This window comes from Sphaerodactylus townsendi, linkage group LG03 (genome assembly GCF_021028975.2).
Source record: "Sphaerodactylus townsendi isolate TG3544 linkage group LG03, MPM_Stown_v2.3, whole genome shotgun sequence".
Classification (NCBI taxonomy): Eukaryota; Metazoa; Chordata; class Lepidosauria; order Squamata; family Sphaerodactylidae; genus Sphaerodactylus; species Sphaerodactylus townsendi.
In genome coordinates this window covers 158454667-158470125 of record NC_059427.1, presented here as the reverse complement: position 1 = coordinate 158470125, position 15459 = coordinate 158454667, and the positions used below count along the sequence as shown (strand labels likewise).

Sequence of the window (15459 nt, the reverse complement as noted above, 5' to 3'; positions counted from 1 at the left end):
AGGCTAACAACCTACCTCATAGGGTTGTTGTGATTAGGAAATTAGGAAAAGAGTTGGTGGGGAGAGAGCCATGTATGTTTTGCTGGGAGTGGGAGGTGTTTTGTGAGCTGGTGCAAAAAATAATTGTTTGTTCATGGTGGAGGAGGGTGGCTGCCCATTCGCCGGGGGGGGGGGGGGCAAACTCAGGTTTTGTCCCCGGGCTCCAGTTTGCCTAGGTTCGCCCCTGGTGTCAGTTCACTGTAGCCTCCTCTGTTAAAACCCAGAGCTGCTGCGGTTGGCTCTGCTTGCTCCCGGTAGCCAGCAGCCCGCCAGGAACTTTCCCTGTACATTAAATGGCCAACCAACGCATTTCTAAATCTTCCCCACGTGTGGTTTTGTAAAACAGATCACAACAAACCGTTCTGTTCCTCTCCCCACGTCACTGTCAGAAACAACCAGATCTCAGGCTTGTAAGCAACTAGTCACTTGCAGAGAGTGAGTTTTTCAGTGCCTCTTTCAGACTATCGCCACGCCACAAATGAGTTAGCTGTTGGCAAGTGGAATTGGTAAGACTAAGATTGTGGCTTCTGCATCCATATTGCAAGATTACTCTGCCCATAAACCCTCGCTAACTATAAGGCGCCATACCGGGAGTCCTCAACATGGTACCCATGGACACCTCAGCACCTTTCCTGGCACCCACCAGGTATTTTAAAAAGGAGGTGGGGCTCCTTGACAGGCCGTTGGAGGTGAGATTGGCTATGCAGATTAAAATAATATTGTTTTAGTGGTAGCTACCAATAGTGTTGGTCTTATTCCTTTGTCTTAGTATACTTTTTTAAATTACTCATGTCCACAGAACTTTGGCTTCCCCTGGGTGGGGGCCATTTTGTTGTGCCTGTGGGACCTCTGACCTATATGCTGAACAGACTGGTGGGGACAGGGTGAGGTAACAGGAGCATGCTTAAGACATGGCTTTGTAAGAGACACTACAATAGTTCTGAAAATGGAGGTGAAAGGCAAGATTAGAGCCTTTTAACAAGCCCACACTTTGGTTTAGCACATTAGGGCTATCAGTGACGCAACATCAGGAAACATGGCTGTACTAGAAAAAGGATGTGTGTTCCGTCATTTCCGCCACTGCAAAATGTAGTAAGAATTCACAAGCTGTATGAGTGAAATTCGTATGAAATCTTAATCATCAGCATCTAAACCAGGCTGAATGCTTCGGGGGGTGCGGTAGGGAGAACCTGCGGAAAGAAGACACGTTATTTACTAACAAAAGGAAAAGGGATGGGTGTGTGCCCCAAATGCTACCAAGTTACCACCTATCTAAAACTAGGGGATATCAGCCTCCTGAAATTTTAACTGTATAGGCCTTAAAGGCTGCTCTGAAGAAAACGCACTTTAATATTCCCCTCTGGGGGAAAACGAGGACTAGAAATGAAAACTATATATATGCAAATGAAAGCAGGGAATCTGATGAATGAAATGTGCAGATAGATACCTACACAGGACACATGGCACCTAATACAACCACAAAAAGAAAGAGTGTTGAAAGACAAAAACAAATTCCCCTTCAACTCAAAAACCTGGTTCCTAATATTCCAGGAGTACAGAAATGTGATGCCAGTAGCTGGGAATTCAAAATATTGCACTCCTAACACTTGTAATGGCAAGACGGTGACTCAGTAGTAAAGTAACTGCTTTGCGTGCAGAAGGCCTCATGCTCAATCCCTAGTGTATCTAATTAAATAGATCAGGTTGCAGGTACTATGAAAGGCCTTGACCGGAGACTTTGGCTGGAGGTGGTGTATTTTCTACATTATTTACTTGACCTTTGTCACGGAGATTCACAGCAGATCACACAACTAAGCAACAGCTCCACCAGCTAAGGAGCATTTCTCCAGCCTACTGTTGAAAGAAGTCTTCAGACCCACAGGAATGGGAGGATGGTGGTAGGAGGCAAACCACTTTCAGCCTCAGCAGACCAAGCTGGCCTTGCCAGACTCAGCATATACCGCTTGGAGAGCTAGCGTATCAAGGCAGTGTGACAAGAAGGATTCCAAAGGTGGTTAAGAGTGGTGGACTCTAATCTGGAAAACTGGGTTTGATTCCCCGCTCCTCCACATCAGTGGCAGACTCTTATCCGGCGAGCTGGATTTGTTTCCCCATTCCTGTGACCTTGGGCTAGTCACAGTTCTCTCAGAACTCTCACAGCCCCAGCTACCTCACAAGGTGTCTGTTGTGGGGAGAGGAAGGGAAAGGAGCTTGTAAGCCCCTTTTAAGATTCACAGGAGAGAAGAGCAGGGTATGTATCCAAACTCTTCTTCTTGAGGTGAAATATTTCTTGAGACCTGACCACATATTCCCAAATTAACATCATCAGAACGAAAGGTTTATATATTTTATTTTTATTATTTAAAAAAGCACAGGATAAACAATATGGAATCCAGCTGATATAGTGACCCAGTCCAATACTGATAAATATTGATACCTATCACCCCCACTGCTCATTTTTAATTTTTTAAAAAGAGGCTGCATCCTAATTTGCCACCACCAATCCTCTCTTGACCACTACAGGAGATAGTGGTAGGAGACGGCCCCAGGGCTTTGCTAGCAGAAGTCAAAAAGCTCTTGGAATCAAGAACTTCAAAGTACAGAAGAAAGCAATGTTTGCCAGGGATTTGACCACAGTCTGCTGGGACTACCTTTGTAGGAAAGAGCAAAAAAAATGTGTGTTTTTTTTAAAAAGGATTCCTCCCATATGGAAGATACACAGTATTGAGCAGAGGCTCAGGATGCTCTCTGTGGAGTCCTCTCCAAAATCCTCTGCTGGCACGTCAACAGATGAAAGACAACCGAACTACATCTGAGCATCAAAGTCTGTTCACCCAGTACAATATTTCAGGACTCAAGGTCAGAGTTCAGGAGAAGAGGCCTCACTGTGACCTGCTGGGCTGGGCATCCTGAGTTCTGCATTGTTACGGACCACGGTGAATAGGCTTACAACTGCCAGGAGGGCCATCACCATCATGACAGAGCAGATGGTGAACATGTTCCTGGTGCCCGTCTTGTAGTCACTGTCATGGAGGATAAGCAGGCCAAGGCAGGCCAGCAAGTTGAGAGGGACGCGGAACCAATGCATTACGCCAGCCTGGTCCTTCTCAGGGATTACCTTCTGCCGGAGAAATCCCATGGAAGGGAAGTAGAGTCCGCAGGAGAGTTCGATGAGGAGAAAGGCCAAGAAGGATTCCAAAGGGCTCTCCTGACCAGGGTTGGTCGAGAAAGTCAGCATGAAAAGAGAAAAGAAAACCATCAGGACTGAGAGAGAAAGTATGTGCATAGGCTGCAGGTGGTATTTCTTGGAGGTGGCAATACGGTAGAGTGATGAGCCCACCATGCTGGCTGCCATAAAACTGGAGAAGATGATGCCCAGGGGTGGGTTGTAGGGATCCAAGACAGGCGTCCAGAGGAAAATGAAGATGTAGATGACACTTTCAAACAAGGCTTGGATGGTGCCCAACAGCAGGACCCGGCGGTCAGAGAGGAGACACTTCAAGCCGTCGGTACAAGTCTTGGAAAGTGCTCGCTTCTTGCCGTAATTCTCATCCCAGTTCTTCATAGCCAAGACACCAGCCATCACAAGGAAGGGAATGGACACCATAAAAGGAGCCACTGGGCCCAAGCCCAGCCATTCGGCAAAGACATTGGCCACCACCCCTGCTCCAATGGCAATAACGCTGTTCCAGAATGCTGCCTTAGAGAAAGTGGCAGAAATCCACTCCACTGGGAAGTCATAGCGCTCCACATGTTCATGCACATACCAGGCTTCGAAGGCGGAGAACAACAAGGCGGTGGACAGCCCACCCAATATCCTCCCAATGATCAGCACAAAATAATCCCAAGAGAGTTTTGTGAGGCAACAGACAGAGTATGTCAAGGAGAAGAGGATGCAGGATTTCTTACGGCCCAAGCGGTCAACCAGGGAAGAGGAGACCAGCCCAAACAGGACTGTTGAGGCAAAGCCACAGACATAGATGATGGTGATCTGAGCCTCCAGAAAGTGGTAGTGTTGGTACAGTTTATACAGGTAAGGTCCTTGCAACCAATCAGCCGCAAGAGCCAAGAAGTAGACCTGATAATAGTCCACCTGGAACCGCAAGAAAGCTGGGTTGGAGCAAGACCTGCCAGTGAGCTTGGAACGGCAGGCGGAGAATTCGAGGCCAATGCATATCACCAGAAGGAAAGCAAAAGCGACATAGGCAGCGGCCAGCATGGTGCTTCAAATCATCATGTGCATTTCCCAGGATCTCCTCCCAAAGCACCTGTAAGAGAGAAATACGTGAGGCATAGGAAAATAAGAAGACCACTGCTGGATTAGAGCAGTGGTTCATCGACTCCAGCATCCTGTCTAATGCAATGGCCAACTAGTTCCTCTAGAGGCCAACTACAGGCATAGAGGCTTAGGCCTTTCCCAATGTTGCTTCCTGGCACTGGTATTCAAAGATTTACCGCTTCTGAATTTGGAGAGTCTCTTCAGCCACAATGGCTACTAGTCACTAATAGACCTATACTACATGAATCTGTCTAAACTGTCTTAAAGCCATCTATGCCTGTGGACATCACTATGTCCTCTAGAAGTCAATTCCATATGGAAGAACAACTAAACCAGCGGGCACGGAATAAAACCAGTTACAGTGAGCAGCTTTTTAATAAAACTCACTGAAAAGCAGAGTGCAGTTGTGCATAACACACTCCTCTTTCCTAGGAGCTTGGCCCCAAGTGTCATGTGCTATGTGTTGCATATGCTGGTCCTTGTTCATGCATGTTCTCTCACAACCAAATTTTGCTTCAGAGCCCCCCCCCCCCCCCCCCCCCTCAACAGGGAAAACTGATTTGTCTTCATACTCTGCTACAGAGCTTCCTACCGGAAATAAGCTGGTGGATACTAAAACAGTGACCCTTTGAACTGATTTAGACCAATGCTTATGCTCACAAGTGATTTTTAGCAGCTATGAGTTCATTTGTAAGGCTATCTGAAACAGCATGATTGATTTTGCATTTGTAGTGATGCGCATGAGTGCGCTATCAAACATAATAGCAGAGAGATTTATTCAAAGAAAAGCTAGTGTTCTCATCTTTCCTGTAGGGGAGCTTGTTCAACGCTCTACTACAGAGATAGCCTGATTCTATGAGGAGGGTGTTTAAAATGTTTATCTTTAAAAAAAAAAAAGCTGAATTTTCAGAAAAGTCCATTTCATTCTAAATACCAGATTCTTGCCTCAGACAGATGGAACACACCCTGCCCTTGATCACCATTTACAATAAAGGACCAGCAGAAATGCCAAAACCTTTGGAAGGTGCTATAAAGTAACTTGACCTCTGACATTTTGACAGCCAGGCTAAGCTAAAGATGACTGCACTGGTAACGCATACCGGCTCTCCAGGGTGATTTGGCAGGGGCAACAAGAAAGGGCAATGATAGACTGTAAATACAACAAGGGAGCTAACCCACATGGGCCCAAATACAGTGAGGTTGTACAGTGATGTTGGCATATAACAACAGCATCATTGGGGCCATACTTTGGGGTGAAGATCTAAAGTCCCACTCCATGGGCCCAACCAAAGCAGGTTGTAGGTTCATTACTGAATTGTACATTATAGTTGGGGGGCGGGGGATAAGACCTTTAAGCCCAGAGTCTAAAGTGACATTAAATGCACTACCAATTTTAAGTATTCCTCCTGGCCATCTCTACAGTCTTCAGCACCAGCAAACAAGAATTACCAGTTGGTTGAGCCATCTCTTCTCTACATGATAGTCTGAAAGTGTTTTCTGTCAGTGTTTTGCTAGGCTGTAACACTTTCTCTCAGGGAATTTTTAAGAACGAGCCTATCATTAGAAGTTCTCCAAGAATATCACAACCTGGAAGGAGGCACCATTAAGAAAACCTCATACCTGAATCACAGCTTTCACCAAACCTTCTCTAGGACCGAGGAATCCCTCTATTCAACTCCCAACTGCCATGAATGAAGTAAACAGAAAGAATGAGTCAAGTTTTCACAATCTGCTTCCCTTCCCAAGAACATTTTATACTGAACTAATTCTCATTTGTATTGCATTTTTCACTTATGCTCTACTTTGGAAGCCAGATTTCGGCAAAAAAAGGAGGGAGGGGGACAAAATATTTGAAAAGTAGCATCAAGACATCAAAGTATAATGCGGCTATTATTCTTTAACTATTAAAAATTAATTAAAATCAGATGGGACAGTTTAAACTCTTTAGCATCCCTTGCTAACATCATTTCTCCAATGTTTCTATTATTTCACATAAACTGGCCTTCATGGTGTAACATTACTGACTTCCGAGAATAATTCGGGGAACTCCTTTTGTTTATCAATCTAGGGTCTACTGTAAAAAAGTTTTTGTATTGGACTAAACATTTCATCAGACCATTGGGCAACACCAGTCAAGCCACAAACTTGGTCTCCTTGGCCAAATAATATGTCAGTTACAGCTCCTGTAAATTAAGAACCATCTATGAAATGTCCAGCTTTGGAGGACAAGTAAGGCTTAGCCTTAAGCAAAGTTTGAAAGGGTTATGTTTGGGTGTAATGATCAGATACTAGAGAAATGGGCAAGACAGACAAGCTGAAAACAACTCTACTCAAAAAGGGAAAATAAAGAGTGAAAGCAAAAAACCACACCTGACTAAATAAATCTAGAAACCACCAGCAAGATCAAAGACTTACAAGCAAAAGAACACAAGCCATACCTATGTAATTAAACATTAGCTCCCAAACAAGAGCAACTTGGCACTGGAATATGCCAGAGAGGGAGTTTGTGGCATCCTGGAAACACACACACCTAAAGAATGAACTGACGCCTAGCGTAGATAGCGTTAAACTGAATGGTGCACTAAGGGCCAGGATACTTTCTCGTTCTTGTGCATGCACCAAATGCATTAGACAATCCTTCTCACGCACACACCTGAACTCTCCTACAGGTGACATGGCTTCAGGAATACTACCCTTCCAGGGAGGAGGCCACGATAGCCGTACAAAGCCGTTTACCACAAAAATGAACACACTGTTTGCCACTGCCCCAAAACTCCTGTTTGTTTTAGTTATTGCTCCTTCACGGGTCTACAGAGCAGATCCACGTAGCCCCTAAGAACAGAACATTAATAAGAGCAGAGCTAAAATTATCCCAGCATGAGTTTGAAGGGCTCACTTCATCGGAAGTATAAAGCCCACATCCATAAGAGATGTATGTATACCTACACTTTGAGCATGCATTGAAGTGAGCCCAGACTCAAGCTCCAAAGTTTATGCAAGAAAGGGACCTCTTTGCACAGTACATCGGTATATATTCATCTCTCAGCTGCCCTGATTCACCTCCGAAGCGAAAGACATCCCATCTGCACCCTTCAGCCATATCAAGCTTGCCCCCAAACCCTAGAAGTCTCTGCCTCCCAGTTCAGATCCCCTTCCTCCACGCCCGCCAGCCCACCCACTTGGCTCAGCAGGAACACGAGATGCGGCTCTTCCTTCTCGACTTTTCAATCCGGCTCAGCCACGCAACTCCCACCGACGTGCCTGGATCGCCCACTTCACTCAGCCTCTCCTCCAGGTGCGCTCACGCTGCATTCAAGCCCTCATTTCCGCTACCGCCTAGCAGACCCGGAAGAGCCACACCGGCGGCCGCCATATTGGAAGAGCGTGCTGCCTGTCACGTGGGGAAGGATCCCCCCCTTCTCTAACCACCCCCTCCCGCAAGTGCGCCTGCGCCGGAGCGTTCTGGCTTTAGCTGCGGCCAGAATTTGCAGTGTTTGCTTTTAGAGTTTGCTTTTTGCAGCCAGTAAATTTGCAGGGTTTGTTCCCACCCCCCATATTTGATGGTATGCCTCCTCCCAGTTGTCAGCTGGATGCAGTCGTTGTATTTGAATGATTATGCTCATGCTGGTGGTCGAATATTGTAATAAACATGATCGTGATTATACTGAATGAATGCGTCTTTAAGATGGTGCAGTGCTTCTCTTTAATTTTGCTGCAACACGAATTAACAAGACTACCTGGCTGGAAAAAGTACAAGTACAATACCTTTATTGGCATAAAATTAAAATATATATGTAGACAGAAAAAATGGTAACATGTCTGGAACTATGCTGAATGCAGACATTACACACGTGGATTTCAGCTGCAGTGATGCTGGCTCATACAGTGGCTAACAGTTCCTCTAATAGCAGGGGACAGAGGCCAAGACTTTCCCCTGATGTTGCCTGCTGACACTGGGATTCAGAGGTTGACTCTCTGAATAGTGGTAGAATGGGCTAGGGTTGCAAACTTAGAAATTACAGTTAATCAGCTCCCATGGAGAAAATGGCGGATAATTCAGATGACCTGGGATTCAGAAGTTGACTCTGAACGTGGAGGTAGTAGCCACTGATAAACTTCTGCACAATTCTGTCTAATCCCCTTTTAAAGCTTCTGATCATCACCATATCCGATGGCAATGAATTCCACATTTGAATTACTAGTTGTGTGAATAAGTGTTCCTTAGTGGTCTCCCATCCAAATACTAACAAGTGCAGGAAGATACATACTTACAAAACTCTGTGTACACTTTAGGCTAGGGCTGCAAACTTCTCTTAGAAATTACAGTTGATGTCCAGACTACAGAGATCAGCTCCCCTTGAGCTATTCTGTCATCTGAATAGCTATAATGCATTATAAGCAGTTAGCCTGCTAATTCCTATAGAAATTTGATGGGAAGAACTAAGCATAAGCATTTTTATTGTCATTGTGCACGCACAACGAAATTTACAGCAGCATTCCTCAATGCACACAATTTCAGACTCATACATCATCCTCACTTTCCCCTTCCTCCACAGCCCCAAACACATCAATACGAAGCCGCGGAGTTTAGCATAGCCACAGCTCTAGAGTAGAAGCTGTCTCTAAGCCTCTTTGTTCTAGTTTTGAGAGACCTGTATCGTCTGCCGGATGGTAACAGTTCAAAAAGAGAGTGTGCTGGATGAGACGGGTCCCTCAGAATACTTTGGGCTTTTTTTAGGCTTCGGGAATTATAGAGTTCTTCCAAGGAGGGGAGAGGGCAGCCGATGATCCTCTGTGCAGTAGTGATCACCCTTTGGAGCGCCTTCCTGTCTGCCACTGTGCAACTGGAGAACCATACACAGATGCAGTAGGTTAAGACACTCTCTATAGCACAGCAGTAAAAGGACACCAGGAGTTTTCCATCCAGTTGTTGTTTCCTTAAAAGTGGAGGTAGAAACAGAAGCAAGTGGTGGCAGTCACAGCTGTATGGTTTTTACTAAGGGTCAAGTTGAGACTTGGTTCAGATATAACCCTGCAAATTGGTAACAGACCACGATTCCCAGTTCTGGGAATGCATCCACGTATCATTGGATAAGGCACTATGATTGTGCTACAGCAGTAAGTTTCAACAGGATTATTCAGCTCACCCAGTTGTGGACAATTTCTAGAGTGGAACAAGAGCACAGTATCCACAATGTGCAACTTTAAAGGGGGATTTAACAGATTCATGGAGGATAGGTCTATTGGTGTCCTGACTTGGATGGCCCAGGCTATCCTGATCTCTTCAGTTTTCAGAAGCTAAGCAGGGTCAGCCCTGGTTAATATTTGGACAGGAGACCACCACAGAATATGAGGGTTGCTATGCAGAGGAGTATGAGGGTTGCTATGCAATGGCAGATCATACATCTTGCCTGAAAAACTCTGTTGGGTTGTCATACGTTGGCTGTGACTTGATGGCACTTTACACACACAGGTCAGTCAGTGGCTACTAGCCATGGTGATGGAAGGGAACTTCCACATTCAGAGGTAGTGCAAGGAAGCAACATCAGAGGAATGCCTCAGCCTCTATGCCTATTGTTGGCCCTCCAGAGCACAGGTGTCAAACCAGCATGATGCTGACAGCGGATGATGGGAACTATAGTCCATAACATCTGGAGGGCCGCGAGTTTGACACCTGTGCTCCAGAGTAACTGATTGGCCACTGTATGAGACTAGAATATAGACCACTGGTCTGATTCAGTGAGGCTCTTCTTATTTGCCCAATTCAGAGGCCATTACAGGCCACAGGCTATTCAGAAACAGAGAAGACCTAAAAAGAAAACAAAACACTAATATAAAATTCATTACACAGAATCTCAACCAACATCATTCATATATCTAACAGTTTAAGGGTTATCTTGGCCTGTATTTTTGTTGAATGGAACAGATGCATAGCCACAGGTTCAGTAGTTCTTTGGTCAACCTCTGCCAATAAGAATTTGAGAGTCTTCTGTTCAGAGAACTGAAAGTACAAGTTTCAATACATCCAAGCATACCTGGGCTTAGAATCTACTACAGAAAAACATGTAAACCAGTGTTTCGATCATGTTAACAGAGCAAGGACAAACTCCATAATTAGATGGAATGTTTTTGTTATCTTTCTGTTTCGAGTGCATAAGTTAAAACTAGTCAGCTTAAACAAATGGCAATATCCTGAAATAGTTAATAGAGATAGGTAACATACATACTGATGTGAGATCGCTGGAGCTATAGTAGAAGAGAACACACACTGCAGGCTTTAGCCAATGTTTCTTAGAAATCATTACCTTTATACAATCATTAATTGCTAAAGTAGCTTTACTGAGCCCCATGGGTTTTTAAAAAGGAAGGAAAAGACAAAAAGTGGTCCATTTCTCATCTATAAGGCTAAGTCAGGTTGGAATATAAGGATCAGTCATTGGGCTGTAAAGAAAATTGGAATACATTGTTATCCCATCATTAAAAAATATTTTTATGATTGCTCCAATCTCCCTTTTAGCCTCAACTCAGATGGATTCAATATGCAATTTCCGACATAATTTGTCATCGAAATTTTGCTTGTGCTTAAAGTGCCGTCAAATCACAGCTGACCTATAGAAACCCCAGCAAGGGGCTTTCAAGACAAGTGATTAAGCAGAGGTGGTTTGCCATTCCCTTCCTCTGCAGAGTCCTCCTGGGAGGTCTCCTTTTCCATGTACTTTCCAAGTATCTAGCAGTACTGACCCAGATTAGCTTCCAAGATTGCACAAAAATTGGCCTGTCCCAAACGTCTGTGCCATAAATACATTTCTCATGGTTGCATGATCCAGCAAGATTAATTTCCTCCTTTAGTATTTCATCACATAGTTCAATCAAGTATTTCCTGTGGTATTGCCTGGGTGCCTTCTTCAGACTCTTCTACATAATAAAGGCCTTGGCGTCTGGTAGCAATCATAGACTGTTGCCCAGTCTATGAAACAATACACTGTCCATTTTAACACTTAATTCCAAGTCATCAACATCCAGTTTAGACATTGGAAACAAAGTTCTGGTATTCTGAAATATACAGTACATCCTTCAATAGAAAGGCACATATTTGGCATCTGGTAACTTGCAAAGAATAATTCCATTCCCCTTGTGTATTGCAACAACATATACAGTACACCATTTCCCAGATAAACAGTGTCCAGCATCATCGTTCATTGGGGAGGGGGCGCTTCTGTAAGCAGATCTATCAATCCCTCTGCATCCAATGCAAACTTCAGTCTGGCTCTCCATGAGGAAAAGTTGTTTGCTGATAAGATTTCCTGTTTCAGCCTTTCATTCATCGTTTGTGGGGTTGCCATGGCTCATCTATCTATTCAGCTTAAGAACGCACGCGCGCACACACACACCTTAGTGCAGCTCAGTCTTTTTGTCAGGTAAACTGCACACAACAGACTCTCAGAGATCACTGGAGACAAATTTAACTCTTTTGGTCCTGCAGTTTAGTCTGAGTTTACCATAATCTGGCACCATGTCTTGTTAGCCTGAGATCTATAACTAGTCAGTCTGGGTTTTTCTTGAACAGTCTGACAATTTCTATTCTAGTGGTTTAATTTTCTGGGACAGGAGGATGCAAGAGGAGCAAAGAGAGTGACTCAGCAAATATGCACCTGACTGGGATATTGTTCACCCAGAACAGTTTGGCAATATTATTGCCAAACAGAATAATCATAAGCAGCATTTCTGCGTGTGATGTTCCCACCAATCCCTGCATCATTATGCTTGGGCAGAGCTTTCTAGTTTCATGTAAACACAGGCCCCATTTGCCAGCTAGCCAGAGGGCAAAACTTTGCTCGTACCTGCAGGTATGTAGAGCTGGGTGACTGTAAGGAAAAATGAGTTACTTGCACTGACTGGAATGCAGGTGCTTGAATCAGTCAAACCACATTTTATCCACCCCACCCTGATAAGTTAAGCATAGCAGTGTGTCTAGAATTGAGAAGATCACAGGTGCAATCATGGAGGACCCATGGATCAAGGGTAGATCATCTGCCTTGCATGCAGAAGGTCTTCTGCAGAATACCCAGCATCTCCTGATAAAAGGGTCAAGTAGTAGATGATGGGAAAGATGTTCCCCTGGGACTCTGAAGAGCTTCTGCCTGTCAGAACAGACAATGCTGACCTTGATAAACGAAGTATTTGGTTCAGCCAAAGGCAGCCTTGTGTGTGTTCATGTGTTGAGCTGATCAGGCAGCAATTCCAACCAGAAACCTGTTTTTAGTCAAAACAAATAGAAACGGCTGACGTATAAATCGTCTTTAATGCTAGGATTAAAGAAGCCGCCTTAAGTTTGCAACCAAAGGATCAACTCCAATCTTCCCCTATTTGGCACGCATTTTCAATTATCTCCAAGTTACTATTCCACTATTTTCAGGTGCTCATTTAATGCAAAAAAATTATACAAAGAAAGCCTAAGTCAACAACTCAAATGGACAATCATCACCCATTACAGCCAAGTTTCAAATTGATTTCAGTATTGTGCAGGGGTGTACCACCCAGGGGGACATATGGGGTCAAATGTCCCTGGGCTGCGGCCATTTAGTCACATGGAGGCTGGAAAATCGCCCCCACACCTCTCCTCCTTCCCCTATACATTGACTTCAAGACCTGGTGCAAAAAAAAGTTGTTTGGTCGTGATGGGGGCAGAAAACTCAGATTTTGCACTGGGCTCCATTTTCCCTAGATATGCCTCTGGTACTGTGCATGGATCTTAACAGGAGTATGGATTTATGCAGTGATTCTTTAATAATCGTTGCAAAATCAACTTTCGTCCACTAGGTGGCACATGTGACACAGTCAAGTCCCTCCCGTCAACAACATCTTTGGTCAGGTTGTGAGTTTTTTCTGTCTCTCCAGAGATTGGGGAAAGGTGTAGGAAGACTTGTGCTCTTGGCTATGTAACTATCAGTTTAGTTGGAAGTCAGTGCTGATCTTAAGTACTGATTGGAACACGTATATGATAGGTTGTCTGCATTGAATGCATCTGAGAAGGAATCTGCGCAGGTGTGTTTAGTACATTTACTTTTTCCATTACTGCTGATTGGTTAACAGAGATATAAAAGTATAAGGATTGTTGCAATGTTAGACAGCATCACTGTTGTTCCTTTATAGCAGTTCTCTAACAGGCAAAAAACTATCAGAGAAAGTTGTTCCCATCACTGTCTCTGCACGCTGAGTGAAAATCTTTGCTTGCTAACTTTCTGCCCGTGGAGCAGTTATTAAAGGGACAAAGAACTTTGCTAGGAGAAATGCAATTGTAACCTAATTCTCATCTGAGCCTTTCTTGTTTAGTTTTGTCTCTCTCGGTGTGTGTGTGTGTGTTGGTCCAGCTTGAGTCTTGTGTGTATGCTGTTGCCTTTTTCTGTGCCCCTTTATTGGCAACCCACATGCAGTGATGGTTAGACTATCAGAATAGGATCTGAGAGGGCCACTCCCCACTTACCTCGTCTGAGTGCAACCGCGCAGCGACCCCTCTTAGAAAAGCCTCCGTGGCTTTTGACAACGGAGACATTTGTTCCCCACTCATTTTCCATTCAGGAAATAGCGCGGGGTTCCACATCAAGAGTCAAAGAGGCAATCGAGCGTTCTGATTGGCTGTCACGCGTGTGCATCATTTACACGTGGGAGTTGCAGCCAGCCGAAGGCGGGGCTCCATTTTGATTGGCTGACCCGAAAAGTTCGTTTGGATAAGCTGAACGCATTGTTTTAAGACGTCTGCACATGCTGACGTCACTACCTGTTGCAAATTGCTTGGGCAGAAAAATGAAAGTAAATATCGGTTTTGGTTTACACCGCCGACAACCCTGTGCTCAGCAGCACTTTGCCAAGCTGCAAAACAGTGGAGCTTGAGCAAAAAAGAGCAAAAAAGAGCAATGTTGGCACGTCTTGTTGTGCACACGTCTCAATTTCCAAGCACTTTCTGACGGGAATACCCTCCCTAAACAAAATGGCGGTTCCTGTTTCCTGATTGGCCGGAAGCTGCGCGTCAGAGCGAATCAGCCGCGCGTAAACAGCCGAGGTTCCCCACCCCCCTGCGGCACCTGCAGGGTTTTTGAAAATGTTGCTCTTTTCAGAGGACCTAATTTGCCGCGCGACAAGGAGGTGGGAGAGCGGCAAATTAAGGGCAGCTGCGCAGTGGGCGCTGGTGACGTGGGGAACGTCCAAGAGACCCACATTTGAACCTGAACTCTGCCACAGCAGCTCATTGGATGGCCTTGGGCTAGTCACACACTCTCACCCTAACCTGTTGTGGAGGTTAAATGAATGCTGGTAGAACAATACTGAAAGCTGCTTTGGATCTCTGCTGGGGGAAGAAAGACAGGGTACAAATGCCTACTTGCATAAAATGGGGGGACAATCAGAAATTCATCAGGTGATTCTGTTTCTATTGTCACACTGAGATAAGCTCTGCCTATGGAATCCTGTCTGTCATCTGAGAGAAACGAGGTGGAACTGTAGGTGCCATATAGAGGAACGCCAATGTGTCGAAGTTAAAAGTGACAGATTAGTGTTTGAGAGACCAAGGTTCAAATCCTCATTTGTGCCATGGAAACTTGCTGGGTGACCTTGGGCCAGTTACCTCCCCTCAGATTAATTTACCTCACAGGGATGCTGTGAGGAGAAAATGGAAGAGAGGAGAACGAAATAAGCTGCTTTGGGTCCCCACTGAGGAGAAAGGCAGGGTACAAATGAATCATGAATAAATAAACAAAAACATTGTGAGTTGCACTCCCCTTCTCATGTTATAAAACCCTTTTGTCCCAGCATTCCTCTGTTATTAGCCAAGATCTCAACCACAAGATGCCGTTCTAACCTCTGTTGCTGTCTGAGAACTGGAACAGAGAGAAGGCCTCTTTAATTCGCTTGGAAACATCCATTCTCCCTTTCCCATTGCCATTTGCCTTCTAGCCTGAAGAGCAATTCTATGAAATCTGGAAAGCTGCATCATGCATCATCAACTTTCATCTTAATAAAACTATTAATCTGGGGTTCTGGGAATGTCAGCAAGGCATTCCTTTCAGTTCAACCCTGTTGACTCCTGTCACTTTCTCCCCAGAAAACGAGCTGATTTGTTCTAAGGAGGAAAACTTTACAGGTAA

General features: G+C 44.7%; 1 protein-coding gene across 3 annotated transcripts; it reads right to left on the bottom strand.

The window, feature by feature from the left end:
* Positions 1-2372: 2372 nt before the first annotated feature.
* On the bottom strand, positions 2373-7700 carry MFSD5 (major facilitator superfamily domain containing 5). Of its 3 annotated transcripts, none has more exons than XM_048487892.1 (3): positions 7498-7700; positions 5939-6000; positions 2373-4307 (listed from the first exon to the last, which is right to left on the bottom strand). In XM_048487892.1, exon 3 carries the CDS (start codon positions 4256-4258, stop codon positions 2900-2902), a length of 1359 nt encoding a protein of 452 aa, XP_048343849.1. In that variant the 5' UTR covers positions 4259-4307; positions 5939-6000; positions 7498-7700; the 3' UTR covers positions 2373-2899. The 3 variants fall into 3 exon arrangements, with proteins under 3 accessions (XP_048343849.1, XP_048343852.1, XP_048343851.1); XM_048487895.1 differs by having other exon boundaries at positions 7580-7674; XM_048487894.1 differs by lacking the exon at positions 5939-6000.
* Positions 7701-15459: the final 7759 nt, after the last annotated feature.